Below are 17,897 nucleotides of genomic sequence, written 5' to 3' on the forward strand. Positions count from 1 at the left end.
CCTAGCACAAATTCTCTACCCCCAAAATTTCCCCTCTGAGCATGAATCATCTGCCCCCCCCCCAAATCCCCCACCCCGAGCAAAAAATCCCCCCAAATCCTCTCCACTAGCACTAATCCTCCACCCCAAATTTCCCCTACTAGCACAAATTCCCTGAATCATCCCCCCACACTGATACCCCTTCCTAACACAAATCCCCCCTCCTAGTTCAAATCACCCCCCTCTAAAGCACCCCTTCTAGCACAAGTCTCCACTGCGCCCAGGACAGCCGTCCCTCCTGCCCACCGTCTCGGCCCTGACATCCACCACTTAATGGACCTGTAATCTATTTTTCATGAAATTGTTTCTTACTGTGTTTTTCTTCCTTTTCCCCCCTCACTTCCCTTTGTTTGTATCGTTACATTAGTTGCAGTTCTGTACACTGCTCTATGTACACTAGACATCCCATAGTCCAGTGGTCTCCAAGTTCTGTACACTGCTCTATGCACACTAGACATCCCATAGTCCAGTGGTCTCCAAGTTCTTTACACAGCTCTATGCACACTAGACATCCCATAGTCCAGTGGTTTCCAAGTTCTGTACACTGTTCTATGCACACTAGACATCCCATAGTCCAGTGGCCTCCAAGTTCTGTACACTGCTCTATGCACACTAGACATCCCATAGTCCAGTGGTCTCCAAGTTCTGTACACTGCTCTATGCACACTAGACATCCCATAGTCCAGTGGTCTCCAAGTTCTGTACACTGCTCTATGCACACTAGACATCCCATAGTCCAGTGGCCTCCAAGTTCTGTACACTGCTCTATACACACTAGACATCCCATAGTCCAGTGGTCTCCAAGGTCTGTACACTGCTCTATGCACACTAGACATCCCATAGTCCAGTGGCCTCCAAGTTCTGTACACTGCTCTATGCACACTAGACATCCCATAGTCCAGTGGCTTCCAAGCTGTGGCCCGGGGGCCAGAATCAGCCCTTTGCTTGCTTTTATCCAGCCCTTGGGGCACTATTTCATCCACTGATATTAACAGTGGGGCATAATTCCCCCCCCCAAACTGAAACCAGTAAAAGGGCACAATTCCCCACCTATGACCACAACGATGGGGCACAATTCCTCCCAATGATACCAACAATTGGCCCAATGGCGCAAATGAAATGGCACAATTCATCCCAATGACACCAATGATGGGGCACAATTCCTCCCACTGACACTAAAGATAGGGCATTGTTTTTTCCCACTGACATCTTGACCAGGGGCGGACTGACCATTCAGCCACTCGGGCACTACCCAAGGGCCCCGGGTCACTAGGGGGCCCCAACAGGGTTGCCAGCCTCAGTAAAACCAGGAACAGTATGTAAAAATCTGTGGGTTTTTTTTCATCTGTCTCTGAAATGTCCCTCACCGACATACTTTTGGTCTAAAAATCCCGAGATTATAACTGCCCCACCTCTCCAGTACCTTTTCAGCCAATAGAAGCATGTCTGTGTATACTGTGTGATTGTATACTGTGTGTGTGTATACTGTGTGGCCCCATAATCTCTGATTGCCTGGGGGCCCCATAATCTCCCATTGCCCGGGGGCCCCATGAGTTGTCAGTCCACCCCTGATCTTGACCCTTTCTACTCCCAATTGCCAGAGTCTGCTCCCCTTAAAATCTGAAGGACAGTAAACTGGCCCCCTGTTTAGAAAGTTTGGAGACTCATGCCATAGTCCATCTCAGGAGTGAGCAAGAGAGTGGCTACAATTCAACATACAGGGGAGCCATGGAGAATGAACATAGCCATCTTCTAACAGGAAGCCAGATCACAGCAGCAAACAAAAATAATTTAGAGATCTGGAGGAGGCTGAGAGGTTTGAAGAGAAGTTAAGAATACTTACTTGAATTTAATATTTTTTTTTATTTTTAGTGTCACTTTAAATGGTTTGGCAAACCAAATATTGGTTTAATATAAAACATTAACCCCTGAGTAACATAATAATTCTTAAAAAAAGCCATATCCTAACATAATCCTAGTAAATAAATAAAAGAAGAAAAAAAGAATTTATCAAATCTTGATGTTTCAAGAAATATTTATCTGGAGAAAACAATTAACACTTTACAGAAAAAATTGTAAATCCAGATCAACACTGTGCCCCACCGGGTGTATTGCATTGAGATCATAGATCCATTTACTTCCTTGCATTTTTATAACTTACAGCTAGAAGAGCCTTGACCTTCAACTGCACTACAATGTGTCCATTAGACATAAACGGGTCTATGTATAAACTGCTGGTTATGCCAATGTTTTTTCATATTTTGGGGGAAAAGTCTGCTATAAGAATAGATGTGTCCACCATAAATATTCAATTAAGGGCAAACAGTTTTCACAGGTTCCAACACCAGGAAGAAGAACGTTCCACCAGCGCAGTCACCCATTGTTACTGACAAAAGATGAAGCTGCTCCTAAGACCTCTGCAATCCTCAGCTCCAGCTGCCACTTGTCTGGGTCCCATTCCTTCCACCCACAATTCAGCAAAGCTCTGAAGCTGCACACTACTTCCAAAGGGTAAAATCAACGTTATTGTTCAGCACAAGAACACAGACACACCAGGATCCTTCCACTAACTCATTTCACCTCCCTACTGGAGCTTAATCATAGAGCAATTACGATTGATTTACAATTAAACCCCAATAGATGGCAAACTATGTTAGATGGAGGCTTCTGGTTGTATTTGTGTTAAACAATAAAGTTGATTTTTAACTTTCGAAAGTGGTGTGGAGCAGTCATCCATTGCGTTGGATGAGCTTTGCCAATTTGGGCAGGCAAAACAATCTGCAGAATAGTAGACCATAATTAGACAGGCGCAGTCTATTTTCTCCACTGTAGATGGCGTTCAACCACAGCGGCATTGCTGTTGGAGGGGAACTCAAGAGGAGTGTGGTTCCTCTATGGTTTCCTGGGTCACTGGGGAAGCTATACAATTAGATGCTGCTGGCCCATGTGACTCTGGCAGCCATCTTGGGTCAGACAGAGCCTATTTAAGGTCCAGGCTACCAAGCTTGGCATGCACTTCATGCGTTGGTAGTGCAGGGACAGATCCCCCATCGGACAGGGAGTAGGGAAAGGATGGGGACACACCTTCCTGGGGCCTCCTCATTTGGGCCAGGCCACATTCTTCCCCTCAAGACAGATGCTGTTTGCACATCCGAGACCTGTTTTGCTACACATGGCTGTTGCATCCGGTGGGCATTCAGAGTCGGGTGCCTCCCGCTGGGCTTGTTGTGAATTGCTGAGCTTTAACCTCAATACAAGTTCTGTTCTCTGCAACTGGAATGTTTATTGCTGCTGCACCACATTACACCTCCCCCACACTTAGCTCACACTTCTAATGCCCAGACCAACAGATAGGGGATGTCATTGACTACAGTGAGGGCTTTGCAGTGCTTAGAAATTATTTTATTAAATGGCTGACCCTGTCCACGACAAACTCTGCTCCGATATCCCCCTTCCTTGGCTCCAGACTTTTTTGGTGGTAGTTACACCTGTGGGCCACAAAAACAAAAACGAAAGGAGAACTCAAACCATTGAACCAGCAATGATAGCTTAACATCTGCCAAATCCTGTCTCCTTTACAAAAAAAAAAAAAAAAAAAAATGATGATCCATAGCTGCTTTAAAAAATAACAACTTGAAAAATAAACATAATAACATTTAAAAAGTATACTTTGTTCCATGAAATTAAATATTGTAAATCAAGGCAGCAAAATATTGAAGGTTATAAGAAGTATTTTCTGCTCAGCTACAAAATGCTGTGAATGAACTGCAATTTCATGCACATGTGTCTGGCAGAGACATGAGAATAAATGTCCAAACTGCTTGTAGGCAGGTGCAGTCTACTTTCTCCACTGCAGGTGCCGCTATCCACAGTGGCATTACAGTTGGACAAGAAGTCAGGAGGAACATGGTTCCTCTATGATTTCCTGGGTCACCGAGGAAGCAATCCGATGCCCATGTGACTTTAGCGGCCATTTTGGGACAGGTAGAGCTTTTTTAAGTCCCCGTCTCCCAGGTTTGGCAAACCTTCGGCGAGTTGGTAAAGTAGGGACAGGTAACCCGCCCGTGAGGGACAGTACTAGCAATTGGGAAAGGTTCCTGATGAGGAGGTAAAACATAGGGTCTCATCTCTTCTGCACACTTTCCCGATTGGGCACCAGATGGTCAGGCTGCATTTTGCTCCCTCTCCAGCTGGAATCTGCTTCTTCACATTGTTGGAAACTGTGAGTGCACCAAGCTGGGTAACTTCCCCTCTGGGTTTGTTTTGAACTTTCATTACATTACTTCAATACATTTATGTTGCACCCAATCGCCACAGACCCTGCACCCCCCACCTAGTACATGCTCACCGTGTAGCTCCATGTAATTTTGTTTCGACATTGGGGGTGCTGTAGTGGTCAGGGGGATGGTGCTGCTAACCTTGAATAACAGATTGCATATCACCAACACACCAAAATGGTCCTTAATCCAACTTTATAGGAAATAGGTACGTTCAATGCTTTGGGTGCCATATAGTCTTCTTGATGAAGGGGACCCAGAATGGACACAGAACCTCCAACATTGCTTATACTGCTGACTTCATATCAAATTAAAGAGCAATCTGGTGTGCTAGTGATACTCAATCTATTAAAAATGTAATGTGGACTCTTAGATAGTGCTTTCATCAACAAGAGAAGTCAGTTAATTGTTTCCAGAAGTTGCTCTGGGCTTATGTTATGTGGCCTGTTTAACATAAATAATTATTAGTGAGGTTCTTCTCCAATATAGACAGGTGCATAAAAATTTGTAGGCCTTTAGAAGGGGAAAAAAGGTGAAATACCCCTAAGAAGTTCCTGGACATTCTGTTACGATCGTAAGAAAAGGAGTTCCAAGATGGCAGGAGAGCGCCACAAGGTCAACTTTAGGTACAGTAGGCTCTGTGGTGTTCTGCAAGTTCCATGAACATAGAAGCCATTTCCTTCCATCTTCAGGAATTCTATGATTTACAATAGAGTCCAAAAAAAAAACGAATTATGGAAAAAGTCTTTACTTCCTGGCATAACTCCAAGGAGACAATAATGGCCAAGGGCAATGAGACTCTTTACTAACACATTGACTGAGCATTGCTCGTGTAAAAAGCATGTTGGTAAAGTCTCCAGCAAGGGGTTTAAAGATTCAGTAGTCATATCAGTGTCCACCCCGGCAAAGCCGGGTCAGATATTATTAAAAATGTTCAAGTCCAGCAAAAAGGTTCATCAGACCCTGAAAAGAGCCTCCAAAAGAAGCAGAGTGAGTCCAGCTCGTGTCCGTTCATCGGGGGTCCCCATATTGCATGAATTATCATTTCTGAAAGAGAAATAAATTAACATATTTCATCATTTATGAACGTGAAAATATAGAAGATATAGTACCGCCGTGTCTTCAGTTTTTAAGTTGTATGATGCCCAGACCAATGGCCAAATGTGAAAAAAAGGGAAGTAGATGGGGCGCTATACCTTTTAAATATAGTAATATAACCAAATGTTATTATTAATAAGTGAAAATAAATGAAAATAAATAAGTGAAAAAGGAAATAAATGGGGTGCTATACCCTTAAATGTACTGATATAACCAAATATTGTTGTTGGTGAAAAAAAACAAAAAAATTTTTTTCTGAATGATCAGTGAGAAGATCTTAGTGGTAAATTGCACAAAAAAAAAAAAAAAAAAAAATATATATATATATATATATATATATATATATATATACAAAGTGTATATAGTACAATATTAATATGCGTATATTATTTTTACAACCATTTTAAATAAAATCTTAAATTTAAGTGCTAATAGAAACCAAATAATAAAGAAATGTAGGTAAAGGTAAAGTCAGTCCATAAATCGCAAAAAGACATGCGATAGTGATGTTGCTAAAAAACGCTACGGGTAGAAAACAGTTCGAAGGAATACAGAAGCAGGCTGTGCAGGAGGTATGTGTTCACTAATGCAGCAACTTCCCGGTGCGAGTGACAAGTAATGATATTGCCCTCAGCAGATTTCTTACCCCTGCTGGGGGGGAGATGGCCTCCACAGTGTAAGCCCCTGTGTCGCTGTCTGCAGGCTTCCTGGGGGGTTTGTTTGTCATCCGCTGGGGAGAAGTCACTAGGCTTTGAATCTTGGTGTGCTTTGTGTATTTCTTCCAGATCTGTCCAGTAATTCAGTGTAAAATATTACCTCCGTGCAGGAGCTTCCTGTATAAGGACCAGTCACTGCTGCTCTCTCTTTTTTTTTTTTTTTTTGTGCAATTTACCACTAAGATCTTCTCACTGGTCATTCAGAAAAAAAAATTTTTAGTTTTTTTTCACCAACAACAATATTTGGTTATATCACTACATTTAGGCCCCTTTCACACATGCGGATGGTATGTCCGTATTTCATCCATCCGTTTGCGGATGAAATACGGACATACATTCATCCCTATGGGATAGCGGGTGTATGCGGATGAGCATCCTGCAGACACCCGATTTTGTCCGCCTCCGCAACAGTCCGATTCTGCAGACGGAGGAAAATCCTATTTTTCTATCCGTCTGCAGAGCGGATCGGACGAACATGGACAGACGGTCTGTGCTCATCCGATCCCCATAGAGGAGAATGGAAAGCTGACAGGGCGGTCCCCGCACAGTGTGCGGAGACCGCCCTGTCCGCCGCCGGCTCAGCGGGGACAACGGAGCGATCCCCGCTGAGCGAGCGGATCATCACGGGGCGGATCATTACTGATCCGCCCCGTGTGAAAGAGGCCTTAAGGGTAGAGCACCCCATTTATTTCCTTTTTCACTTATTTATTTTCATTTATTTTCCCTTATTAATAATAACATTTGGTTATATTACTATATTTAAAAGGTGTAGCGCCCCATCTACTTCCCTTTTTTTTTCACTAATTTATTTTCACTTATTGGGTGATAATATTAGGTAGAGGCAGCTCATACCATTAATACATCTGTTATACCATAGCGCTGTCTCTCCCTTTTTTTTTCAATGGCCAAATGTACCACCTCCTACAGAGAGAATCATCATGCATCATACCCCCATGAAGAAGTCACGTGGTATGACGTAACGCGTAGGGAGTGGCCGTAGGACGTAACCGGAAGTAGATGCAAGCATTTATGCTAAGAATGGCCCTCTAGTGGCGGAATTTAATATCTACATCCTTCATCTGGATTTCCTTTGATGGCTGGATATAAAGAATGAAATGAGAGACTCCTTTGGTTCTTTTGATCAGCTTGTTTTCTCTATTCTAAGGTGAGAGTTCTGGGAGCTCAGAATATTCGAATTTGCATCATTGGTCTTCCTTCCATATATTTTTTACAAATTTTGTGCTTTTATGGACTATTTATTTTATTATATAATTTTTTTTACACTGTGAATTTTGCACTTAGCATATTCTTGAGTTTCTCATTTTTATATAGTATTGGCACGATTTGCGCAGGACTCCTTTTCCGCTATTATTCATCATTCTATATGTTTCAGATGAGAAAGCATAGTTAGAACTCGTAGTAGTTGGTTCCAACTGGACGTGATCTGTAATGTTGCTGCCATTTTGCTTCTCATCCAAGCAGCTTCCTACGTTCTAATACATTACAGAAAGTACAGTTGAATGTGACCAGCTACAAGATAGATAACTTAGATAAGTGAGAAGAACCATCTTTTACAAACAAACATGGTTAACATGTTTGTTTTTTCCTCGCGTGACAAAACATGACACATGCAAATATCATGCTTAGTTGTCGTCTATATAAACAGCCCAGTTATATCTAAACTAGAGTTGGATATAGAAAAGACGAAACAGAAGGCGCTCAGTGGTTGGTACACATTGGACATTCACAGCAGTTTTAGAACTATGTGACATGGATGGTTGCCCACAGAAAATGGCCATAGTTGAGATACAGCTTGAAGGAATCTAGTCTATGTTACCAGGGTGGGCATATCTGTGCAGCTCTAGAGGTAGGGTTGCCACCTGTCCAGGATTCACCCGGACAGTTCTGGTTTGGCATCATGCGTCCAGGTTTCAGCCTGCCTGAAACCCGGACACATTATTGAGACTGGACTATGGCTTCCCAGAAGGGTTGCTGGCTGCATTTGTCTAAGCTGAGAGTGTCCGTTACACTCTGTTTCACACTGCCCAAAGCCATTATTAACAATCCCCCCCCCCCAAATACACATACAGATGGGAGAGGAGCGAGGGCTCGATCTGCACCTCTTCCTCCCGCCCCTACCCCTCTGCCCACACTCCAATCCCCAGAGATGTGCCTCGGAAATGGAAAGTGGGGGCTGGAAATTTGAAGTCCAGCAGCCTCAGAGACATCTGGATGAAAGGTGCTGACTGCCAAGGGGTAAGTGAGCTCACCATCCATCACTGTTTGTGACTGAAGTCTCCTACCTTCTCTCTCATGCCTCTGAGTGAGTACACTAAGGTAAAACAGGGTTCTCAGAGCACCCCTTACATCACAGTTCACCTTTACACCAAAGCCACAGTGTTCCCCCCTTACATCAGAGTTCTCAGTGTTCCCCCTTAGATCAGGGTTCGCAGAGCATCCCTTATGTCACAGTCCCCAGAGTTCTCCCTTACATCAGAGTCTGCAGAATCCCCCCCTTACAGTGGATGGGAACTCTGCGAGTTCAAATGTAAAAGGAGAACTCTGTGGACTCTGATGTAAATCGGGACTCTTGTTATTAACTTCATATGATTAGAAATGCTATTTAATAGCAAAATATATGTATAGTTTATATTAAAAAAAAATAATAATTCTGTGCGCCGCTAAAGTGTTCGGGTTTGACTTGAAGAAAAGGTGGCAACCCTATCTAGAGGTGCCTTCGTGTTCCAGAGAGAGAATTTGGCCTTGGAACTAGACAATGACCGAGTAAGTTTGGACTTGATGGGTTCCATTGATGCACTGGTTGGAGACTGTTCATTTTATTACCCGCTCTCCATAACTAATGCCGCGTACACACGATCGAATTGTCCGGCGTACTTAGGGCGGCAAACAATCCGGCGGATATACCGGCGGACTTTCTACCGAACTGACTTGGCCCCACACGGACACACAGAAAGTCCGGCGATTGCTAGCGCGATGGCGTACAGGACATACGACGGGACTAGAAAAAGGAAGTTCAATAGCCAGTAGCCAATAGCTTCCTTTTTTCGTACTTGCTTCTGAGCATGCGTCATTCTTAGTCCGCCGGACTAGCATACTGACGAACGTATTGTCCGCTGAAACCCAAGTCCGACGGGGAAGATTGGACTGCAAAAATACTTTCTTAGTCCGCCGGACTTCACGCTGGAAAAGTCAGCTGAAGCCCGCACACACGATCGGATTGTCCGGTGAAATGGGTTTCATCGGACTAAGTACGCCGGACAATTCGATCGTGTGTACGTGGCATTACTGTGAAAAAGTGGCGTACAGCTGGCTGCCCACAAGACTGGCCATAATTAAGAAGCAGCCTAAAGGAAACCTATCAATTTCCCCAGAGATGGGTGTAGCGCTCCCTCTATACAATCATGGAGGTTCTTTGTTGTTCCAGACACAGATCCTGGTCTTGGAATTGGATTGGACGATGACCAGGAATGACTGGGCTTGACGGTTTCCATTCAACTGCTGGTTGGAACTGCTCATTTAGTTACCCGCTCTCAGGCATGTACTGGCCATTGGGACTACAGGGAGTTTCCCGGTGGGCCGATGGCTCAGTGGGCCACTCTGATGCAAGGGGGCTGCTGATGGGACACTCTGATGTAAGGGGGCTGCTGATGGGACACTCTGATGTAAGGGGGCTGCTGATGGGACACTCTGATGTAAGGGGGCTGCTGATGGGACACTCTGATGTAAGGGGGCGCTGATGGGACACTCTGATGTAAGGGGGCGCTGATGGGACACTCGGATGTAAGGGGGCTGCTGATGGGACACTCTGATGTAAGGGGGCTGCTGATGGGACACTCTGATGTAAGGCGGCTGTTTAGGGGACACTCTGATGTAAGGGGGCTGCTGATGGGACACTCTGATATAAGGGGGCGCTGATGGGACACTCTGATGTAAGGGGGCGCTGATGGGACACTCTGATGTAAGGGGGCGCTGATGGGACACTCTGATGTAAGGGAGCTGCTCAGGGGACACTCTGATGTAAGGGGGCTGCTGATGGGACACTCTGATGTAAGGGGGCTGCTGATGGGACACTCTGATGTAAGGGGGCTGCTCAGGGGACACTCTGATGTAAGGGGGCTGCTCAGGGGACACTCTGATGTAAGGGGGCTGCTGATGGGACACTCTGATGTAAGGGGGCTGCTGATTGGACACTCTGATGTAAGGGGCTGCTGATGGGACACTCTGATGTAAGGCGGCTGCTCAGGGGACACTCTGATGTAAGGCGGCAGCTCAGGGGACACTCTGATGTAAGGCGGCTGCTCAGGGGACACTCTGATGTAAGGCGGCTGCTCAGGGTACACTCTGATGTAAGGGGGCTGCTGATGGGGCACTCTGATGTAAGGGGCTGCTGATGGGACACTCTGATGTAAGGGGGCTGCTGATGGGACACTCTGATGTAAGGGGGCTGCTGATGGGACACTCAAAATGTAAGTGGGCCGGTCTGGATGAAGTCCAGGGCCAAATTTCTTTCCCAGTCCAGCCCTGCCCGCTCTCCATAACTTACTAGGACACAGTGATGGACTGCTTGCCCACAAGTCTGGCTGGGGCTGAGACACAGCTTGAAGGAATCCTGTCCACCTTCCAAAGGTGGGCATATTACTGTCTGTACAGTTTTGGAGGGTCTTTGTTGTTCCAGATAGAGAATCTGGTCTTGGGATTGGATTGGATGATGACCAGATTCCAGGTAAGACTGGACTTGACAGTTTCCATTCGAGCACTGGTTGGAGACGGTTCATTTAGTTACCCGCTCTCCATAAATGACTAGGATGTAGCGATAGACAGCTGCCCACAAGTCTGACCATAGATGAGACACAGCTTGAAGGAATAATGTCCACCTTCCCAGGGGTGGCCATATTTCTGTCTGTACAGTTGTGGGGGTACGTCATGGTTCCAGATAGAGGATCTGGTCCTGGGATTGGATTGGATAAATTACCAGGTAAAATTAGACTTTAGACAGTTTCCATTCAAGCACTGGTTGGAGACCTTTCATTGTGTTAACCACCCTCCATAACTGACTGGGGCACAGTGGTGGACAGTTGTTCCCAAGTCTGGCCATAGTTGAGACTAGTGCCGGGACAAGGTCATCTAGAGCCCAGGGCAAACATGCCAAACTGCGCCCCCCCCCCATTCCCAAGGTGTATGAGCATTATGTGTCATCAAAAATCCCCCCCCCCCAAAAAAAAACTGAGCACTAATTGTTTTCACCCCCTAAGCATAAATTTCCCCTCCTCCCAGTGAAAATCTGTTTCCCTGCTGAAATCCCCCACCCCCCAAATCACCCCCCCCCCCCCCAATTCAAGTGCCCCCCCCAAAAAAATCACTCCTCTTAGCACAAATTATCTACCTCTAAGATTGCCCCTCCCAATAACCCCACTGCAAATCCCCCCCCCCTTCTAGCACAAAGCACCTCAATCATCCCTCCTAGCACAAACCTTCTCCCCCCCCCCCATTCCTCCTCCCCCTAAATTTTAGCATACCCCCAAATTTACACTCCTAGAACAATACTCCCTGCTGCCCCCCCCCAATCCCCCTTTCCAACACAACTCCCCTCCCCCAATTTCCTTGTGGTGCCCCCCCACCTCACTTGATATCACAGTGCCCAGGGCAGCCGACCTTCCTGCCCACCCCTTGTCCCGGCCCTGGTTGAGACATCTTGAAGGGGTGGGCATATCTCTGTCTGTACAGTCGGCGGGTGCTTCGCTGTTCCAGATAGAGAATCTGGTTTTGGGATTGGATTGATAAGATTGGGCTTAACAGTTTCCATTCAAGCACTGGCCGGAATTTTTAATGTAGTTACTTACTCTCCAGTGTCTGTCGTATGTTGGCTGAACTGCAGAGTGTCTTGTGATTCCTCTGGAGTCACATAGACACCCAATATATATTGGGTGTCTATGTGAGTGGTCAGAAAAGTGGTCAGAAAAGTGGAAAGTAGTCACACTGATGGCTCGGTGCCCACCATCTCACCCCGCCCTCACCCTTCTAATATGTATACTGAGGACTACACCCAGGATGTACCAACCGGGGAAATCCGAGGTCAAAGAGCGGCTGGATAGGCGAGTACAGCGAGAAGACACAACAGGACAACAGACGGAGACAAGATGGCGGCTGAGCCAATCACGTCCAGGCGGGCTTCTGTCTTCAGACCTGTAACTGTAAAAACATAAAAAGTTACCATCAGAAAGCTGAAGTTTAATGTCCTTAGATTTTGTCGTCCCCCCCCCCCCCCCATCATTAATATGACAATGATATTTTTAAATAAAATCTTTCCATTGCCATAACATCCCTTATTATAGAACACGTGATGTCATCACTGGTCTCTGTGCTTCCCTATGCAGTGCAGGCAGATCATGGCTGGTGGGAGGGGGCTGTACATATCTTCCTGATAACATCACAGCAGTGATGCCTCTCCAGATCCCTATTCTTTTATTTTCTATTCTATTTTATTATTTTCTGTTCAGTTTTACTCTGTTCTTTCCTATTCTATTCTTTTATTTTCTACTATTCTATTCTGTTCTATTTTATTTTATTATATTCTTTATTTGCTATTCCATTTTGTTTTACTATATTCTTTTTGTTCCATTCTATGGTTTTATTCTATTCTTTTCGAAATTCAAATTTTGTAAATTATGGCTGTATTCTGTTCTATTTTTTTCTATGCCAATCTATTCTTTTTTATGCTATTCTATTGTTTTATATTCCATGCTATTACATTTTGTTTTCAATTCTATTCCTTTCTATTCTATTTTATTCAATTCTTTTATTTTGTATTATTCCATTATTTTCTATTCTATTCTTTTCAGTTTTACTCTTTTCTATTCTATTCTTTTATTTTTTTACTATTCCATTATTTATATTAAGTACAAGACAACCTTTTATACTTTAAAAAAAAAATACCCCAAAAGTTGGGGTTCGTCTTATACGCATTATACGAATTATTATACGAATGTCCGCCCACTTGGCTACATATAGTATACCGCGCTGAGCCAATCACAGCGAGTGATGTATTCTATTAGTGAATACAAAGCCTGCTCGGATTGGCAGAGGTTGTAACATCATCAGCCCGCGCCTCTCTGACTCTCAGAGCCAATCCCAGCAGGCTTTGTATTCATTAATAGAATGTATACTGTATGTTTTATATTCCATACTATTAATTTTTATTTTTTATATATATACATGAGGTGTATATATAGATATACACATATTTATATATATATATATATATATTTTATATATATATATGTGTGTGTGTGTGTGTGTGTGTGTATGTATATATATATATATATTCTATTCTTTTCAAATTTAGTAAATTGGCTGTATTTTGTTCTATTTTTTTCTATGCCAATCTATTCTTTTTTATGCTATTCTACTCTTTTATATTCCATACTATTAATTTTTATTTTTTATATACATACATGAGGTGTATATATAGATATACACATATTTATATATATATATATATATATATTTTTTTTTTTTTTTTTATATATACATGAGTGTAGCCCAAAACCAACCTTTTAGCTGGAAAATAAGGGGGTCGTCTTATACGCCCAGCCGCCAATACCCCGGAAAATACGGTACTCTATTCTTTTATATTCTTTTATTTTCTACTATTATTTTCTATTCTATTCTTTTATTTTCTATTCTGTTCTGTTTTACTTTATTCTTTTCTATTCTGTTTTATCCTATTCTATTCTTTTCAAAATTCCAATTTCTAAACATGGCTATATTCATTCTAATCTATTCTAGTCAAATCTATTCTATATTTTCTCTTCTATTCTTTTCTATTCTAACTCTAATACACATAGTTGTTACAGGAATTAACAATAGTCAGTAATACGTTTATGTTTTCAAATTTGTTTTCAAATTCAATTTCAAATTCGATTCGAATTTGATTCGGATTTCAGACGAAATTTAGTTTCATTATTTCAGATTCGTTTGAATTTGTTGCTATTGTAATTCTGAAATTCGGATACATTCGAATCTCCGAATAACGAAAAATGTTGTCCGGACTTTGATTCATAACGAAACAAAACAAACATATCTAGTAGGAAGGCTCGGCAATGGTAGCCTGCATAGTCTCTCAGTACAGGTTTGCTTTACCACCTCTGGAAATGATGGAGGGTGAGGATAGGATACCCACCTGTGAACTTGGCGATGCCCTGAGCCTTGGCCAAATCATTCTGTATGATGCAGGTGTACTGCGTGTCGGCTACGGCACCTCTGAGGTCCGTAATCACCTCCTTCATTACGCTGAGCCCCGGGACGAAGGTGGTAGTGGATGAGTTGGTGAGGTTTGCTTGGGACGCGAGGTCTGCGGACGTGGAGTTCAGAGGCGGCTCTAGACTTTCTGAGGCCTTAGGCAAAACTTAGACATGAGGCCCCACTCACGCCCATAATGGGAAAAATATTATAAAAATGATAAAAATTAACTGTATGAATGCATATATTTACTTAAATCCTATGAACTATGAATTCACAGTTTCTATAAATTTCTCTAGCCAATTATTCTTTAATCAAATATCATTAAACATAGGGTGGGTGGGTATATATGTTACACGCACACAGATATAGATCAAATTGTGCAGCTGCCTACTCATTATCCTTTGTGCTGTCTCATAAATGTGAAATTAATTTGTCAACAAAGTATAAAACAAAAAAAAAAGTAATTTTACAACATATTCTAAAACATAACCTGTTTAATGCAACAAGTGATTTTTTTACAAAAATGTAAAACATAAAAACATATAAATATGTAACTTTGAATATTTGCTCAGTAGTGCATGGAACATAATAGGTATAAAGTGCAATATTTTTCAAGTAACAAAATAACTCAGTTTCTTGTATTCTTTAGCAAAACATCAATAAAAAAAAAAAAAATTAAATTGGAACTTTAGTCAGAAAATTAAGTCCTGCTATCCTGTGTAGCCAAAGAAGCTGCTTCTGTTTGATCTGCAACTACCATGGTGCTGCTCCAACAAATGACTGTCAATTCTGAACAGGTGTCTGTTTAGGGTGCCTGCAGGAAAACAGCCTGGTGTAAGGCCGCGTACACACGGGCGGACTGTTCGCCCAACCTTGTCCGCTGAACAGTGTTTGGGCGGACAGTCCGCTCGTGTGTGGGCTTTCAGCGGACAGTTTCAGCGGACAGTTGGACGGACAAAGTCTTTCGGAAATTCCGAAAAACTGTCCGCTGAAACTGTGTTTGAGCGAACAGTCCGCCCGTGTGTGGGCCTGTCCGCTGTACTTTCGAAATGAGCAGACTGTTCCCGCTCGGAAAGCCCGCCCATTTCGAGCGCGTGTACAGGTAGGCGGGGCCCGCGAAGGAGACGTCGCGGGCTCCGCCGCCTGGAATGGGCTTAAAGGGGAACCCCAACGCCGGAAAAAATCGGCGTGGGGGTTCCCCCCAAGTCCACACCAGACCCTTGTCCGAGCACGCTACCCGGCCGGCCAGGAAAGGGGGGCGAGCGAGCGCGCCCCCCCTCCTGAGCCGTACCAGGCCGCGTGCCCTCAACATGGGGGGTGCCTTGGGGAAGGGGGGGCCGCGCGGCCCCCCCACCCCAAAGCACCTTGTCCCCATGTTGATGAGGACAAGGGCCTCTTCCCGACAACCCTGGCCGTTGGTTGTCGGGGTCTGCGGGCGGGGGGCTTATCGGAATCCGGGAGCCCCCTTTAAGAAGGGGGCCCCCGGATACCGGCCCCCCACCCTATGTGAATGAGTATGGGGTACAATGTACCCCTACCCATTCACCTGTGAAATAAAGTAAATAAAAACACAACACAGGGGAAAAAAATATTTTATTGCACAGCCGGGGGTCTTCCGTCTTCGGGGGTCTTCTCGCCGGACTCCTCCGCTATGTGTGTGTAGCTCTTTTGCCAGCGGAGGAGTCCGGCTTTCTTCCTCCCCGCCGCCGGCCTCTTCTCCCGACTTCGGGGGTCTTGTCCCCCTCTTCGGTTCTTCTGCCGGGCCACCGCGCCTGGTCCGGTGGCCCGGTCTTCTGTCGCCGTCTTCCGTTCTTCGGTCGCCGCCTTCGGTTCTTCTGCCGGGCCACCGCGCCTTCTTGTAGCTCTTTTACAGGCGGTGGCCCGGTCTTCTGTCGCCGCTGTCGCCGCTGGTGGCCCGGTCTTCCGTTCGTGTTCTTCTTCTTGTTCTTCTCCAGGAGATGTTGACACGTCGCTCCCTCCGGCCGGAATGCCAGAGCCGCGCTGCGCTGTCACTTTTATAGTGACAATGGGGCGGGGTCACATGGTATATGTCACATGGGTTGGTCACATGGTGACCCCGCCCCCTTACGATGTCATAGTCCCCATGTGACATCAACCCATGTGACCAACCCATGTGACATATACCATGTGACACCGCCCCATTGTCACTATAAAAGTGACAGCGCAGGGCGGCTCTGGCATTCCGGCCGGAGGGAGCGACGTGTCAACATCTCCTGGAGAAGAACAAGAAGAAGAACACGAACGGAAGACCGGGCCACCAGCGGCGACAGCGGCGACAGAAGACCGGGCCACCGCCTGTAAAAGAGCTACAAGAAGGCGCGGTGGCCCGGCAGAAGAACCGAAGGCGGCGACCGAAGAACGGAAGACGGCGACAGAAGACCGGGCCACCGGACCAGGCGCGGTGGCCCGGCAGAAGAACCGAAGAGGGGGACAAGACCCCCGAAGTCGGGAGAAGAGGCCGGCGGCGGGGAGGAAGAAAGCCGGACTCCTCCGCTGGCAAAAGAGCTACACACACATAGCGGAGGAGTCCGGCGAGAAGACCCCCGAAGACGGAAGACCCCCGGCTGTGCAATAAAATATTTTTTTCCCCTGTGTTGTGTTTTTATTTACTTTATTTCACAGGTGAATGGGTAGGGGTACATTGTACCCCATACTCATTCACATAGGGTGGGGGGCCGGTATCCGGGGGCCCCCTTCTTAAAGGGGGCTCCCGGATTCCGATAAGCCCCCCGCCCGCAGACCCCGACAACCAACGGCCAGGGTTGTCGGGAAGAGGCCCTTGTCCTCATCAACATGGGGACAAGGTGCTTTGGGGTGGGGGGGCCGCGCGGCCCCCCCTTCCCCAAGGCACCCCCCATGTTGAGGGCACGCGGCCTGGTACGGCTCAGGAGGGGGGGCGCGCTCGCTCGCCCCCCTTTCCTGGCCGGCCGGGTAGCGTGTTCGGACAAGGGTCTGGTGTGGACTTGGGGGGAACCCCCACGCCGATTTTTTTCGGCGTTGGGGTTCCCCTTTAAGCCCATTTAAGGCGGCGGAGCCCGCGACGTCTCCCTCGCGGGCCCCGCCTACCTGTACACGCACTCGAAATGGGCGGACTTGTCTCCGCCTTACGTGGGCGAGTCCGTTCATTTCAAAAGTTGAGCGAACTGTTTGCCCAACCTTGTTCGTCAAACAGTCCGCTCGTGTGTGGGCAAGTCCGCTCATGCTAATTTTGAGCGGACTGTTTGCCCAAACTGTTTGACGAACAAGGTTGGGCAAACAGTCCGCGCGTGTGTACGCGGCCTAAGAGTGCCCTATTAGATTAGACTTATACCAGGGTCCTTTCTCAGGCACTTACTGAAAGCCAATCATAACAAAAAACAAAACAACACCTTTGTTTCAATATACAATACCACAATATATGTGCTAACTATAGTTGGGGCTCATACACAAACCCCCTGGGAAGTTTTAACAGTAGTACATTTTTTTGAATGTTTCAATATCAGAA

At 45.5% G+C, this 17,897-nt stretch overlaps 1 protein-coding gene across 1 annotated transcript in view; it reads right to left on the reverse strand.

The window, feature by feature from the left end:
• Nucleotides 1–208: 208 nt before the first annotated feature.
• Nucleotides 209–17,897, reverse strand: part of VTCN1 (V-set domain containing T cell activation inhibitor 1) — a 76,087-nt gene continuing 58,398 nt past the window's right edge. The window contains exons 5-7 of the mRNA XM_077479573.1: nt 14,331–14,501; nt 12,210–12,340; nt 209–5,363 (exon numbers count right to left, since the gene is read on the reverse strand). Of these exons, the coding sequence (XP_077335699.1) occupies nt 12,225–12,340; nt 14,331–14,501 (287 nt within the window). The 3' untranslated portion in view covers nt 209–5,363; nt 12,210–12,224. The remainder of the gene's footprint in view (nt 5,364–12,209; nt 12,341–14,330; nt 14,502–17,897) is intronic.

Source organism: Lithobates pipiens, unplaced genomic scaffold (genome assembly GCF_037356315.1).
Source record: "Lithobates pipiens isolate NorthernLeopardFrog02 unplaced genomic scaffold, aLitPip1_a1.2 Scaffold_16, whole genome shotgun sequence".
Taxonomy (NCBI): Eukaryota; Metazoa; Chordata; class Amphibia; order Anura; family Ranidae; genus Lithobates; species Lithobates pipiens.